At 38.0% G+C, this 16,699-nt stretch overlaps 1 protein-coding gene across 2 annotated transcripts in view; it reads right to left on the reverse strand.

Moving 5' to 3' along the window:
• Nucleotides 1-61: 61 nt before the first annotated feature.
• PTER (phosphotriesterase related) overlaps nt 62-16,699 on the reverse strand; it is a 58,620-nt gene continuing 41,982 nt past the window's right edge. For both annotated transcript variants that reach the window (XM_010992044.3, XM_010992045.3), the window contains 2 exons: nt 8,121-8,261; nt 62-900 (listed from right to left, as the gene is read on the reverse strand). In XM_010992044.3, coding sequence (XP_010990346.3) covers nt 690-900; nt 8,121-8,261 — 352 coding nt within the window. In that variant the 3' untranslated portion in view covers nt 62-689. The remainder of the gene's footprint in view (nt 901-8,120; nt 8,262-16,699) is intronic.

Here is a 16,699-nt window from a genome sequence, read left to right on the forward strand (position 1 = left end):
CCCCCTTACACAAATTTTAGGAAACACAACAAACTTTATAGGAAAATGGATACCAGAAAGCCATAGGCAACAAGAGAGATTTATTATAAGTATGTATAGATAGGTGCACAGCATATAATCAACCTCCCACAATATTTTTACCATTTTGAATTGGTAATTGTAGTAGAATATCCTTTGGAAAAAAAAAGCCTCAAAATTTAACTTTCCTTGCTGCAGAAGCTATTTGAAAGTGCCATATTATTCATTAAGCATTAATTAAAGAACAGCAGGGTAATTAGTAGAATCATCAATATTACCGGGAACATTAGATTGCTCCAGACGGGGGTAACTTGACGAGAAACACTTTAAATTTTCTCAAGTAGAGTGTGGCTGATAGATTAAGAAAGCCAAACAAAAGGAAGCAAAGCTCCACTAAGTGGGTATAGACTATAAATCATTGTTTGGAAATCGGGACCTTTGTATTTATTTTGGTAAGGAGAAACAATAGGGCTTAATTAGGCTTAGTAACTCCCTAAAGGTGCAGCCTTAACAGCCAGTTTCTGAGAAGGCAGAACCCTTCTCATTCTCATAAAAAGGAAATACTCTGTGGTTAGTCGTGTGTGCTCCGATGAATAGCTCAGGGCGGGTTTGAACTCATCCTACGTTCCTTGCAAGCTTAACAGTCCAGGTTTGAATGTGTAACACTCGTCCTACTTGAAAGTGAGCCATCGCTTAGGGTTCTCGATCAGTATCTTACCAAGTGCGTCCTCAGTTATACCTCTGAGCAACATTTTAGGAACTATGTTGGTGAATATGTGAGAATAGCCGTGACCTCCGTATTTCGTCAGCCGATGTTTCGTGTGTATGTCGTGCGCCATCAGAATTCGGTCTTCATAGCCCTCGTCCACCAGAAGACGCACCCTGTGAAAACACGTTCACTCATGATGTGGCGTTGGTCTCACATTTACAGTTCTCAGGATGCTTTAAACTTTTTACTCATAAACCTGCTGTGTTGGAAAGATACCATCTTCCACTGTGGCACGTGTCCTGGGAGACCCTTAATCCGTGTTGCGTGGTGATGATAAAGATATTACCGCATCCTAGTCGGAACGTGACCCTTATTCCCTGCACACAAATTTCTAGCCTGTGATATTTATGACCATGCCTGGCAATACTGCATTCAAGATAGCTTCTAATAAATAGGATGTGCCTGTTTGAATAAATGGCCACTTCAGCATTTTATGAAATAACTGTATTCTGGATTCATACCCAGCTCTCCATTCTAAAATGCCCCTCTTCGTGGGTCCATTTTTCAGATCTCATTCTCTCTGTTTCTCCTTTTTTCTAGCAAATAAAATCAATGACTATTTGTGGTTAAAATAGGGAAACCAAAATAATCTTTGTACAGGTAAAACATTCTGACAGTAAAATCAGCTGGTTTGAAAATGAAGGCCCTATGCTGAGGTAGTTAAATCACTTTTAAAAGGTCAGGTATGGTCCCTTTGCATCAGTCCCTTTGAAACTGTTGGGAACCTTGACTTAGAAGCAGTTTCAGGAGCAGTGGGTGAAACTGGCCAATGAAAATTAACTCTGCGTTCCTTCCATTTCAGCAAGATGGCTACAAATAACTGGCTGCTCCTTTAAATGTATAGTCAGTTGACTAAGGAACGGCTTCCTGCCTATTGTCTAAACACCTATAATCCTCTTTGCTTCCTTAAATGCTGTAATCTGTAGTGTGAGTCACCTCCTGACAGCCACCATCTGTATGTGTCTGGATGCTGGGCCGTGACTTCTATGGGTCTCTGACGGCAGGAGATGCAACTTGGAGACAATGCCTGGTCTCTGGCATTTTTTCTCTGGTCTTGTCAGTCTCTAGATTCCCAAATGGATTGACAGCTCCTTCCTCCAAGGGCTAATTATTTGAAAGGTGTTTTTTTGTTAGTTTGTTTCCATAGCATTTCTGGGCATTCTAGTGCCTGAGTCATCTTTAACTAGCTACTACAGTCAGCAAGATGAGGACCACTAAACCAAAAACAAACAAACAAACAAACAAAAAACAACAAAAAAACCCCTCAAGCACACAGCCTTGCCCTCTGAGAACATACATTTTCAAATAAATCATACTTGAAGATTAGATCTTGTGTTTGTAGGTCAAAGGAATGCCAGAAAAGAGCCAACCTGGGCTTTCTGTCTAGAAATCTGCCCCTTGCGTGTCCTAAAAGTACTTGGAGTGGTATTTGTGCCACTGTCATTACTTGCCTCTTTATTTATTTTTATTGAGGTATAGTTGATGTACAATATTATACGTTACAGACGTACAGTATAGTGATTCACAATTTTTAAAGGTTATACTATATTTATAGTTATTATAAAATATTGACTATATTCCTTGTGTTGTAAAATATATCCTTGTAGCTTATTTTATACCTAATAGTTTATACCCCTTAATGCCCTTCCCCGACACCCCCCATACCCTTGCCTGCCCCCATAATAAGGGTGGGGCTTTATTTGCCTCTTTAAAATTTGTATAATGTCCAAAAGTTCTGATCTGAAGTTACTTTTGAAACAAAGTCTCTTTAAGGGAATTATCTAAGACAATTGTATGATCATTTATGAAAAAAGAGGAGGTTGTAACAGATGCATACACAGTGCTAAAACTAAGTGTGACAGACCTTTATCCACAACTGAAAGGGAGTGTCACATTACCGGAAATTTTAGATTACACTTTTCCCTGCTTCTTTTCTGAGCATTTCTCAATGTTTTTGTCTCTTTTCCTCTGAGGAAAAAAAAAACAAACAAACGCTATCTTCTTCCTCCAGAGGCATATCGCAGAGATAGACAAATTCCTTCAAGAGGCCAGTGTCATCTCCTAAAATACAAAGATGTTGACTTGTGAAATAGTAAGGAAGAATACTCATTTGAAAATGGGAACCGTAGAACTCGTTAAGTCAAGAATCTGGAGATGCGTTATCTCACAAGAAAGAGAATGTGATGGCTCTGGAAACCTAATTATATCCTACTATCAAGAAAAACTGCCTGGTCACTTCTAAAATAAGAGACCACCTCTCATGCTGTGCTATTGTGCGGAACAACAGTAGATCCAGAGAAGCTGCCAGAAGGCAGGAACCACTACAGATGAGAAAACAAAAAATCACAGTAATTATAGAAATACAAATGAGTTAGTGTTTTGCAAACAAATATTAGAGAGAGACTACAAAGTGTGAAAAGGCAGAGATATAATAAGATTTGAGAAGTGGAGCAGAAGATTGAAAACAGGTGTTAGACACAGAATTTCAGGGGCTGAAAACCAGAGGTAGGCAGAGGAGTACTTCCCTGTTCTCGTACTTCAAAGCTTTGAGATGACTGAGGCTCAGAGAAGGACTGCCGATGAATGATGAAATTCAAGCACCCAAGATATGGGGACAAGGAAGTACTGGCACACGCACAACCCAAAAGGCCATTTAGTCATTACCGTGAGCTGTACTTGAGTCCAGTGACCTAATGCATGGTTTTAATTTATGAAAAATTAAGGATATATGCATACACAGATATGTAGATGTGCAAATGCACATGGGCATATATGTAATTTTTTATGTATTTCCATACATATAGAAGGTTTACATTTGGCACCATGTAAATGGACCAAAATTAAGTTTTTGCTCTAGAATTAATAGCTAAAGATGCTAAGAAGGACTATTGGAGGAGATGCTGGTCATCCTTCCCGATATTGCCTTCATAGATTGCCCTCTGTAGATCCCCTCTCTTATTCCGGAAGGTCTAGGAGCCTCGTGGAAGGTGTAGGGGGGCAAGAAATACACCTCACTGCGACAAAGGGCTTAGAGAAGGGAAGCAGGTCCCGGGAGCAAACTTCCTATTTCCAAGATGAGCTGTAACACTTGTGTCAAGGGCGTGCATCAGGAAATTATGGTTTTGAGATCATGAAAGATGAGAAAGATCTACCACACCACCCCATTTTAAATTCCAGAGAATATTCACCTCTGAGTATGGTCCAAGCTGGTAGGGCCCTTGGGAAACCTGTTTGTCTGTATTGAATGCTACTCCTCTGCAAGTAAATCAAAATCATAAAACAAAACAGACAAACAAGAAACAATAAATCTGTTTGTCAAAGAACTTATCTGAGTAGTAACAACAACAACAAAAGGCTGACCTGTTGGTCAGGACAGTGAAAGCAGCTTGGTTATGCAGAGCTGAGGGTCTCCGTATTTATGTAACTACCGTAACACTGATGAGCTAACTCTCTTTGATGATATTAAACTTGAAGCATATTTCGCTGTTAATGAGCTCATCCAGGAGGGGTGCCAATACACAGTGACAGCAGAAGGCATCATGTAAAGATGGACTTCCCAGGGAAAAGACCCCAAGGCTGTCTCAGCTGTGGCCACTGGCTCAAGACCTCCCCCTCAGCCCCAGTGTACATATGTTACCTTCTGCTCCTTGAGCCTCACAGTTTCTGGACATCACTTCTCTACTCTGGTTTGGCTTACTCCCATTCCAACCAGTTTTCTATACTCAGAACCCAGTTCTGCTCCTTGTCATCATGCAAAACTACTTCCGCTCTGAAACCTTCAGTTTCCCGCTCTGACCATGAGTTACATCTTTCTACTTTTTTGCTCACCTTCTTCTACTCTGTGTATTCACCCACTTCATCAAAGCATCCAGGTGTCTGCCCCTGCTGTGTTACTCCTATACGTCTCTCCGTTTCTCTGTGCACTTTCTTCCCTCCAACTTGGACCTCAGGACTCTCAGCTCAACTCCTCCCTCATTCTCCTGGATATCAGCCATGTTTTTCAGACAGAGTCCCAACTCTCGAGCTCTCTGTTTACATCTTTTACTTCTACTCACAAAACTTCTTTGGTCCTGCTACCAAAACAAAACATTTTTAAGGAAAATAATCACCAAATCATGCATATTGGTGCCAATATATAGTCATGTAGTCATGATCTCTAGCCTCAGCGGGGCCTTTCACACAATGTGTCCTTAGTCAGTATCCTTTTCATTCACTCAACATCCATTCCCAGCCTTCATCCTCCTCTACAATGTCCTGCCCTGAATCCATTCTTTCTTTCTCAGGAGATGACCTTGTCTCCTTCATGGGGACACTAAAGATTATAGGACAGATCTATGTCCTCAGTTTCCTGTTCTTCTCACCAAGACACTGATCTGCATTCACCCACTGTTTGCCTCGCCTCCTTTCATTTCAATGGAGAAAGTATACCTCCTTTCAACTGACTTTCTGTTGGCTTCCCAGATTCCATCAATTTGTCTCCTTAGGAGCCCTGCTCTATATCTCTAATCTGTCCAGATTTTTTTAAGTTACCATTGACCACTTCCATATTCCACCCCAGACACTCCTCTGAACACTGTGTACTTTATTTCATACACATTCTAGAACATCCCTGTAGAACGGGTATTACTTGGCTGGATTCATTCTCTCTGTCCATCTCTCTGCTTTTGCTCTCAGCCACATAAACATTGCTCAGCTCCTAATAAAACCTTCCTCTGGTCCTGTCTGGTCTTCTAGCTCCAGCCCTATATCCCTGCTTCCCTTTGCTACCGAGCTTCTTGAAAGAGAACCCTCCGTGGTCTCTGTCCTCCTCCTCACTTCTACTCATCCCTCAAGCCTTTCCCACCAAAACTGCACTTGCTGATTCGGAAATGTGAACTTCTTGCTTGTGGAATCCAATGGATACTTTTTTAAAAAAACTGAAGTATATTTGATTTACAATGTTGTATTAATTTATGGTGCACAGCATAATGATTCAATTACATACATATATTCTTTTTCATTATAGATTATAAGATATTGAATATAGTTCCCTATGCTAGATGGTAGGACCTTGTTATCTATTTTATATATAGTAGTGTGTATCTGTTAATCCCAAACTCCTAGTTTATCCCTCCTGCCCTTTCCCCTTTGGTAACTATAAGTTTGTTTCCTATGTCTGTGAGTCTGTTTCTGTTTTATAAGTTCATTTGTATCAGATTTTAGATTCTACATGTAAGTGATATCATGATATGTTTGTCTTTCTCTGACTTCACTTAGTATGATAATCTCTAGGTCCATCCATGTTGCTGTGAATGGCATTATTTCATACTTTTATGTGGCTGAGTAGTATTTCATTATATATATTATTATATAATATTCCATTACATATGTATTTCATCATATATACATATAATGGAATATATATATATACATATACCACATTTTCTTTATCCATTCATCTTTTTTTTAATTGAAATATAGTCAGTTTACAATGTTGTGTCAATTTCTGGTACACAGTATGATGCTTTAGTCGCACATGAACATAGATTTGTTTTCATATTCTTTTTAACTACAGGTTACTACAAGATACTGAATTTAGTTCCCTGTGCTAAACAGTATGAACTTGCTGTTTATCTATTTTACATATATTAGTATCTACAAATCTTGAACTCCCGATTTATCCCTTCCCACCCCCTTCTCCCCCAGTAACCATAGGTTTGTTTTCTATGTCTGTGAGTCTGTTTTTGTTTTGTGAATAAGTTGGTTTGTCTTTTTTTTTTTTTTTTAGATTCTACATTTAAGTGATATCATATGGTATTTTACTGGTTTGATAATTTTCTTTTGTATTAGCTTGGTTTCTTTTTGGGTTTTGTGACTCTGTTGTATGCTTTTGATTTGTGGTTACCTTATTTTTCAAGTATGTTTACCTCTTACTATATCTGTTTACTTTAGACTGGTAGTCTTGTATGCTCAAACACATCCTAAAAAGAATGAAGGAAAAAAATAGAAAAAAGGAAAAAAAGTGAGAGAAAAAAAGTCTATATTTTTGGGCTCCCCTTTCCCATTTTTAGGATTTTAATGTCTTTTTTTTTTTTTCTACATCTTCATGTTTATTTTCTTGCAGCTCCTTGTAGTTATCACATTTCTAATTATGGTTTTCTCATTTCTGTAGCCGTCTATCCATTCAGCTGTTGATGGATACTTATGTTGCTTCCATGTCTTGGCTACTATAAATAGCGCTGCTGTGAACAATGGAGTGCAATGTGTCTTTTTGAATTAGAGTTTTCTCCAGATATATGCCCAGGAGTGGAACTGTGCCAATGGATACTTTTCAGTCTTTATCTCCCTTGTTATCTGCCTCCTGTTACAAGTGTTCAAGCCTTTCTGCTTTAAGTATTCTTCTCCACAAACTTTCATAACAGTGCATTTCCCTGATATTCTTAACATTTTGAAAAAAGTTTTCAACCCATCCCTGTGTGTCTGTTTCTGAGTTCATCACTTAAATGTTGGTGGTCACCAGAGCTCTGTCCTCATTCTCATCTCTGAGTGATTTTATTCATTCCCATGCTTCCAGTTGTCACATGCAAACCAACAATGTCTAGATTTATGCCCAAATCTCTGTCCTGAGCTTCACACCCTTATCCAAGGGCCCCACTGGATAGCAACACTATATTCCCAAACTAAAGTCATCCTTGTCAATCCCAAACATATTTCTCCTCCCAGATTCCCTAACTTGATGCATTCAGTCTTCATATCACCAGGAGAAACCAGGTAGCCATCCAGCCTTGACTCCCCAAATTTTCTCCTTGGTTGCAGAGAATGACTTGTACAATTATTTACTTTCACCCCCAAAATACTGGTTAATTTTGAGAGGTTAGATTTTATATGATGTTTGGCCTTTAGACATTATTTAAGCATTTAAGCTGTAATCACCTCTTTGGTAAATATTTTTAATAAAGCATTTCAAAAACTCATTGCAGGAGGTTAGGACTTTGGTGTGGTCAACCTGGGGAAAAAACAGCTTACTTCATTAGGAATAAAAAGAGAGAAATGTTCTTTGTTCTTTTATTGTCATGGCTTGGGTTGAGAATTATCTGTGTTTCTTATCAGCTGCCCGTCTGCACTGAAATTCTAAGGCTCTCCTAAGCTTTTGCCTACTTAAGCTGACTCATTTTCTCCTTGAAATAATATATAGAGATTTTTCTCCCAGTTAATAGCAAGGATGTGTTTTTCCCTGCAAGTCTCTGGTTTTGCCTGCTTACTGTTTTCTGAATCTTTGCTAATACCCACCCAGGTATGAAAATCAGAAAGAAACGGTAAAAGGAAATGCTATGAGAGATTTCTTCATATTTACCTTTTAATTCTTTTATTATCATTGGGCATGTCAATATCTGGGTTGAATTGATAATGAAAAAGTTCGGTTCCAAAGAGATCATATTCCAAGTAACAGCCAAACTGAGCAAACTCCAGCAGTTCCTTCTTATCAAGGATAGTCCTAGAGACAATAAGACAGACATACTGTTATTGCCAAGACTTATTTCCCACCTAGACAGATTAAAAGTTTTTTACACACTATGTACTGGAATATAGTTGAAATCAAGTAAAAGATCTTTTGAGTTGGCTCTTGGGATGGGACTATAAAATAGTAAGTTCAACTTGCTACCAGAAATCAGGGAATTTGCCCATCCAGAAGGGAGTTTTCCCATCTAAAGTACTTAGAGACATTTTAATTAGGATGCCATAACTCAAAAACAATTTTATAATTCTCCTGCAGAATTGTCTTCAGGATGTGTTCCATAGGGAAATCCTTAGTGGCACTGCTGTGAACCATGGAAACTATCAAAGGAAATTTGGCATCAGGTCTGGTGAATTAGGGGCATAATACTAATCTGGATAAAACATGAAGCCAAGGTGAGGTGATAACGTGATTTTATTGTGAAGATCATCCAGTGATTCTAAAATTAATTCCAAAGCTTATGTGCATATCATTGCAACTTTTTTTTTTTTAAAAAGGGGCAATACATCTACAGATATTTATGTTCTGGTGTGCTTATTTTTTAAGTAGCGTTTATTATTTTATGATAATTTTATGGCTATCTTCTCACTTCAACAGAGATCGTAGTAAAAAAAATCACTATAAGATAACATAAATGAATGGAAAAGGAGAAAACTGTAGGCTAAGTACAGAGTATGGACAGAAGAGTTGAGTTTGGAGCAAGAGCGAATTATGTCTGGAAATTTAGACAATAACAAGTAAAAAGGATGCATAAAGTTAACCCCCAAAATATCATCATAGAGATTCAAACACACAGAAAAATAGGAAAGAAAGAAAAAACCCTACCAGGAGACAATATGGGGAAAAAAATATGAGGGGGAAACATACCTCATTAAACATTGTGTGAAGGGAGTTAAGGACCTAGAGAAAGGAAGAGATTGTTTGGGATCCAAAATTGGCCGGGAGAAGAGTTGGGATTAGTCAGATAATCATCATCTTACTAGGCTTCTACCCACTCTGATAGTCTATTATTTCGGCATCTCCAGGATGCAAAGATTAAATCATTATTCTAAGCCTATAAATCTGCTTCTCAGAGGTCAGAAGTATTTTCAAAGCCTTTCTTTCAAACCTTAGGATGACCAATTAAGCCTCTGTGTGATGTGTGCGAGGTGATTCTGCTGTCCTGGGATGCTTCCTGGGAGTTGGCGCTTGACTTTCCCGCCAAGCAATCATAGTATAGCCAGCTCCTTTTTATTCTTTTTATGGGTTTAGCATAACATATAGTTCACGATGTTGTTTTCAGCAGGGAGGCTAAAAAAGTCTTTCCTTTTTACTATAAAATGTGCATTAGTTCTGTGCTACCGTCTATTAATACTACTCCTTTCCTATCTTCTTACCATGGAGACCACTTTTGCTTCCAAAATTACTGGGCTAAAAAGAATATGTGTTTTTCTATAGTAAACATTCTGTTTTCCCCAAGGAACCATGCTCAAAAATGAAATATACACAATTAAAATAACATAAGGCGGAAGAGGTAAGTTTAGTACTTTTCCTTTTGAGTCAGTTAATTCCATTTGTTAATTACCAACATGGACAAAGGGCTGGGGTGGGCTGCTTGGGGAGTCAAGAAAGGAACAGAGGCGCCAATAACAGGTCGGATCAGACTCTTAACTTCTGATTTCAGTGTCTTTTTGCTCCTTTTGGCCTAAATGCCTTGAGACTAAGTTTTCTAAACTTTAAGTGATATAGTAAGTATGTATATTCATTGAAAAGTCCATGGTAAATGAAAAACTATAGGAAAATCTTTAGTCCTAGCTCCAATTGAAAACAAAAAGTAAAGTTGCCTATCATCGTCATCATCATAATCTACAAATATAAAAACTTACTATGTGCCTGGCATTGCACTAAGTGCTTTATATTTATTATCTCATTTAATATTCTCAATAATCCCATCTGGTTTCAGTTTTACAGATGAGGAAACTGGGGTATAGAGATTAGATGCTCACTCAAGGTGATGTGCTAGAAAGTAAATTCATTTCAAGGCTGGAATCTGCTGTCTTAACCATCATGCTGTATGACTTCTGTTGCTAAATATTTTATTCTCAAAAGACATTTTCCAGAATTACATGGACCTTGTGTGTACATCGTGTTTTTAAAAATTTTTATTTTGAAATGTAATTCCTTCCCTATAGCAGCCTCAAACTGCACTTGAAAAGTGAGGAATTTACCCAAAAAGTAAGAAAGGATTATTTTGTGGAGGTCTTCACTCACTAGCTCAAAGTAGACAAGATTTGACCACTACAGTTATTTTGAATATTTCTAATGATATGTTCAGAGGAGAAGGAACTATATTAATCGTGACTGTTGCTTACTTTCTCACAAGGAGACTGACATTGCTCTAAATCTCTTACAGATATTAAGGGGCACATGTTAAGGGTCTTCTGTGATGAGGTCCTGTCTCCTGAAGCTCAGACTTGCACATCTAATAGCCTGCTAGCCATCCCTACTTGTATGCCTAAGAGACAACTCATGCTTAACATGCCTTGAACTAAACCCCTCATGTCCCAACCCAAACCAGCTGCTCCAGCACCCTTCCTACCTCAGATGATAACAGCTCTGCCCATCCACTGCTCAGGCCAAAAACCTTGGACTTATCCTTGACTGATTTCTTGATCTCTCTCTACATCTAGCCCATTGGGGTAAACTTTTGGCTTGACTTTCAAAATAGGACCAGGATCTGGCTATGTCACCACCTCCCCTGCTGCCCCCCTGGTCCAAAACACCATCATCATCTCTTGCAGGATCCCTGAAACCACTTCCTAATCACTCTCCTTTACCTTTGCTTTACTACAGTCTATTCAAATGCAGCAACCAAAGTCTACCTTCACACATAAGTCACATCAAGTCTCTCCTCTGCTCACAACCCACCAATAGCTCCCCATTTCCCCCAGAGAGAAAGCCAAGGTCTTACAGTGGTCTATGAAGCCCTGCATGATCTCTTTGGATATGAGGCTTACAGAAGCCTCATCTCAGAGAGGAATGGGGAATGTAGGCATATGGCTCTCCAGAAGTCAATTATATATAAATTCTGCCTATATGGTAAACATTATCTGAAGAACGTCACCATGGGTAGAGATCTCTTTCTAGAGGAAGACTTACGTATCAAGTAAGATTCATCTACATATGCCCAAAAGTAATCCCTGGGAATTCTTATTCTGTAGAACAGAACAGCATATAGAAAGGAGTGTGCCTTTGAAGGAAATGGTCCCTCTGTAAAGCACTCTTAAAAATTTCATGGTGTAAGGGGAGAAGATTTCAGAAAAGAAGCAATTAAGATGATGTTTTGGACATCAGGAAAATGCATTTTAAAAAAGGAGGCAGACAAATTTGCTGTCATTAAAAAGATGAGATACATATATTATTCTTAGTGACTTTGATGATGTGACACTCTGGATAACTGAACATTAGTGTGAGGACAACTAAGAATTGAGTTCACCTTATTAAATTCTCCTTATTGAAGGAGGAAACACAGTGTAAAATCCCTGGGAAAAAAATAGTGTCAGTGATCCTACATACTTTTTGGAGGAAAGCCCTGGAAAAAAAATAGAGTTTGATTTTAGATATTAATGAGGGGGTTGGATGGGAGAAGTAGGTGCGCAAGAAAATAAAACACTTAATAATCCTCAGGCATTTAATCCTTACAAAAACTGCATGAGGAAAGTGTGATCATCCCCATTTTATAGATGAAGGAACTACATCTCAGGAAAGTTTGGAAGTTGCAACTTCCCAAATGAGGAATGGTGAATCAACACAGACTGTGTGTGTCTTCAGAAGCCATGTTCTTTGGCCCTGCTGCCCCTTTTGTGATGAGAGCATCCACCCACCACGGTGGCTCTGCTCCTTATGTCAGCACTTACCTATGGAGAAATACACCCCATCACAAAGGCATCTCAGAACACCCTGCACCATGAATGTCTAACAAGGTGACTTAACCACATTAAACTGATAGACAATCAGCTGGATGACTTCCAGGGACTGTCAAGATGCTACTGAAGTTGCATTTGTGCGTGTGACTTTTTTTCACTTGGAGAAAGGACTGACCCCAGATGTCACAAGGGTACCATGGGAAAATGTACTCTGCTTGATGCCTTTCAGATGAGGCTTAACAGAGGTCCTGCCCCTCCCAGTCATCAGTGATCTCATAGCACTTCTTATTAGAGAGAAGGTGTCAGCCTCAGCCAGTTTTCCTCATTCCAACTCTATATCCATGAATAATTAAATTTTTTCTTATCCTAACCTTCCCCAAACTTTAAGGTAAGTATTTTTAACTTCTTGCACTAAATAGTCAGTGAGGTGATTGTGAGATGCAGAGGACCATTTGCATTTCACACTGCAGAAATTTCTTTCTTCAAAGGGGATAAAGTGATTGCAATGTCATTTGTAAAATATCCTGGGATTTCCCAAGAGGAAGATGACACTTTTGTATCAAGTATTTGTTCTTGTCATTCATATTATATCATTTCTTCAGTTGCATGTTTTGCACTTTTGCTCCTCAACCAGTAAACAGATTCTCTCTGTATAAGGAAACAGGCATAAATTTATGACAAACATATTGCTATTAGCTAAGAAAGTGGTCACCTAACATGGTTTGGCTATCTTCATTTTCAGAACACAGTTATCACTTACTAGTGTTTTAAGACTGGTACTAAAATATGAGACAGTTGATTCTGTTTTTCAAACTTTTTTTATATTCTAGATCTTATCCAAGAGCTGAGGGGTTTAGTTTAATGTCAAAATGCACTCCGAGTGGGAGCAAGGAAGTCTGTGTGAAGTGATAATTTAGACAAGGTGAACCATCCAGGTAGAAATAACTATGAAGCAAAGGAAAGACCATGGCTCGTGGGTGTGATCAAGATGATAACATTATGTAACATTTGTCCTGGGCTTTTAGTGTTTCAAAGAACTCGCAAATACATTATTTTATCTCATACATTCAAGTACACCTTTGTGAATGAATTCAGCAAACATCTACTGTCTTGTACTACCACCTACTTTGTGCTGGGAATACTAATATGAATAAGAAAGGTAAGCTGCTGTCTCAAAGAACTTAAAGTCTAGGGAAGGAGATAGATATTTAAATTGCAATTAAATGTGTTGAAATGTGTTGAAAGCTTTTTATAGTACAAATAATTACAAAGTATTATGAAAGAATAATGAAAGAGGAGACTCATTTGAGTTGAATCTTGAAGAAAATTATGGGTTGGTGGGTTTCAAATGTTGGGTGAGAGATGGACAGCCCAGAAGAACAACTGCTGAGAGGTCAAAAGAGCTTATTGTTTGTGGAAGATAAGACTGTAATGTATCAGAGCTAAAGTACATGAGGGGAGATGCATCTATCCTTCCTTCCATCCATCCATCCTTCTATCCATCCATCCATCTAATATGAAATTGTTGATCATCTGCTTACTGTGAAGTATGAGCTGGGAAAACAAAGGCAAATAATACAGAGTCCCATTCTTCAAGAAGTTTAGTGTCCATTAGGGAAGAGGCATGGAAAGAAATAATTGCTTTTCAGACCTTACTGAGTGTGAGAATGTACTACTAGGAACTGGACTGACACAAAGGAGGAGATACCAAACACTGCTCGGCTCAGGTAGGAAAAGCTTCATAGAGAAGAAAACGTTCCAATGAGATGCATTTTGAAGAAAGACTCTGCCTAGTAGATGGGAGAATAGGGTCTTTACAGCGGAGGTGGGGGGTAGGCTGTCTGAAAAGCATGTAAGAACACTCAGCACAGGATACTCAGAGTCACAGTCATTGTGGCTTTAGCCCAGATTCTGTGTGTGCACTAGGTATGGTGGGAGATGAAGTAGAGAGATGGGTGGGGACCAGATGATCAAGATGTTTGGATTTTGTGCTGAAGGTGAAGTAGAACCATGGCAGGATTGTAAATCAGGGTGGAGGAAGGTAATCATATTTGTTTCAGAAAGATCCAAATGGTGGCAACGTGGAGGCTCGATTGGGGAGCAAAGCTGAGGGAGTGATTCCTGTATGGAGACAATTACAATAGTTCAGGTGACAAATGAGGACGTGAATTAAGTTAACGACAGAGGAATGGATAGGAGGGGTTTTATTTGGAGATCTTAGTGTGGTAGACAGATTTTATTATGTAGGGGTGCAGAGGAGAGAGGAATTTAGACTGACATCTGGGCAAATAAGGCTGTCCTTGACCAGAGTAGGGCAAACAGGATGAGTAAGCCATGGGACACCGTCCCCACAGTGACAGCAGTGAAGACAGAGAATCAAGGGCCTGTCGTGGGCAGCTGATTAGATGTTGGTATCGTTAAATGGGCAGGTTCTGAAACTCATAAGGAACTGGTGTAACAATTATGCTGCATATTAACATGATTGCATAAAAGAAGAAACTAAAGCTTGGGTCTTTTAAGTGATCAAGAACCCGGGGATTCCAACCCCTAGGCTAGTGTACTTTTCATCACACTGTGCAGTGACTTCGTTGGAATTCATCAGCCCTTCCAATCTGTGAATTCCTGGGCATGGAGGGTAAGCACCCTGAGGGTCGCTCCATTTTGAGACTGGACTAGCTCAGGGCCTGACATACGCAGAAGCACAAAATACACTCAGCGCCAAAATGTACGAACTTGGCCAAGTAATTTAAAACATTTTTTAAATTTAAAAACACATGGTGTGGGGAGACTATAGCCCAATGGTAGAGCACATGCTCAGCATGCACAAGGTCCTGGGTTCAATCCCCCGTACCTCCATTAAAATAAATGAATAAATAAATAAATGTAATTATCCTCTCCCCAATAAAAACATAATAATAAGGTGATGTTTGTGTATAACTGATTTATTTAAAACAATGTTGAATTTTAATGACTGATTTATTATAATTGTTTACCATAAAAGAAATTCCAAAAAAAAACTCCCTCTCCCTCTGAATTTCTTAATTTAAAATCAATGAATATTTGCACAGATAGTGGCATGTGGGATTCTTCATAATTTTATAATTATAATTATAAAAGTTATAATTAAACTTCTTCAACAAGTACTTAAAATAATTTCTAAACTAACCTAGAACTATTTATGTAATAACATAAAATAATTTTTAAAATATTTATAATACAATGTTTAAAAGAAATTTAATATGTAAATTACTGATATCCAATAAAGTCAATGTTAATATAATTCTAAAACACTGTTCGCATTTATTCCTATACTACTAATGGCAGTTGCAACTTAACTCCAAAATCTGAAAAATTCTTAATTGATGAATTTCAATTAATTTATTTTTTAATGTCAAAAATAGAAACTGAATAAAATAATGCAAGTTTTTAATGTATGGCCCAAACATTGTCTATGGTTAGAAAGTATAATTTATTACTTCAGTTAAATATTTACCAGGAACTTTGGTTTCACACAAACTCAAAACCATCAGTTAAGTGGTACATTTGCATTAATATACTAGTTTATTACCATAAATGTAGGTATTTTAAAGATCCATTAATTTTTTTAGAGGATTCTTTTTGTGATAAAGCACTACTTTTATAGAAGAGTCTTTTTTGTTTTTTGTTTTTGTTTTCTTTTTGGTGGGGGGGTAATTAGGTTTATTATTATTATTATTATTATTATTATTATTATTATTATTATTATTATTATTATTATTATTATTTAACAGAGATACTGGGGATGGAACCCAGGATCTTGTGCATGCTAAGCATGAGCTCTACCACTGAACTATATCCTTCCCCCTCAGTCTTTTCAATTTTAGAGAATAATTGGGAATCAAAAGAAATAGAAAAATAATTCAGATTGCCAGGTATTTATTTTACTTATTCCCTCATTATCTATATTTGAACAAGCATCTTCCTCCCACACAATTCAGTTCTCTGCTTGGGTCCATATCATACAGCGATGTTTAATGATGTCATAGGAGGGCATGACGTCACACTTTCAATATTATGACTTAAGTGTAGGCTTAAGGAAAAGGAACAGATGGCTGCAAGAGAGAAAAACTCTTGTTTAAATTAAACTAAAACCAGACGTTGGCTCCGGATTGCAAAATGTAATTAAAATTTTATTTTAAAATGCATTTCACAGTTTATCCACCCTAGGAAGAGCTTTTTACCATATGAACTTTCCAGCTGCCACAGAGCACAAAAGAGGTTGTGTTTTTCACGTAAGGCGATACACGATTCAAGGAATGATGGTATTGAGGAGAGTGAAGATAAATCTCAGAGGCATGGCAATCCTATTTGTTAAAATGTCACATTTCATGGGAATGGTGTCACAATCATGAAAAATGGCTTTAGAAGGAAAAAATTACTAGTGGAAGGTTTTGGTGAGTATAATGTGTTTTAGAGAATACATAAGCAGTGCCTTCATTTGCCCTGATGTTGGGCTGGTCTGCCCCAGTGTCT

The sequence above is a fragment of the Camelus dromedarius genome, chromosome 26 (assembly GCF_036321535.1).
Source record: "Camelus dromedarius isolate mCamDro1 chromosome 26, mCamDro1.pat, whole genome shotgun sequence".
NCBI classification, from domain to species: domain Eukaryota; kingdom Metazoa; phylum Chordata; class Mammalia; order Artiodactyla; family Camelidae; genus Camelus; species Camelus dromedarius.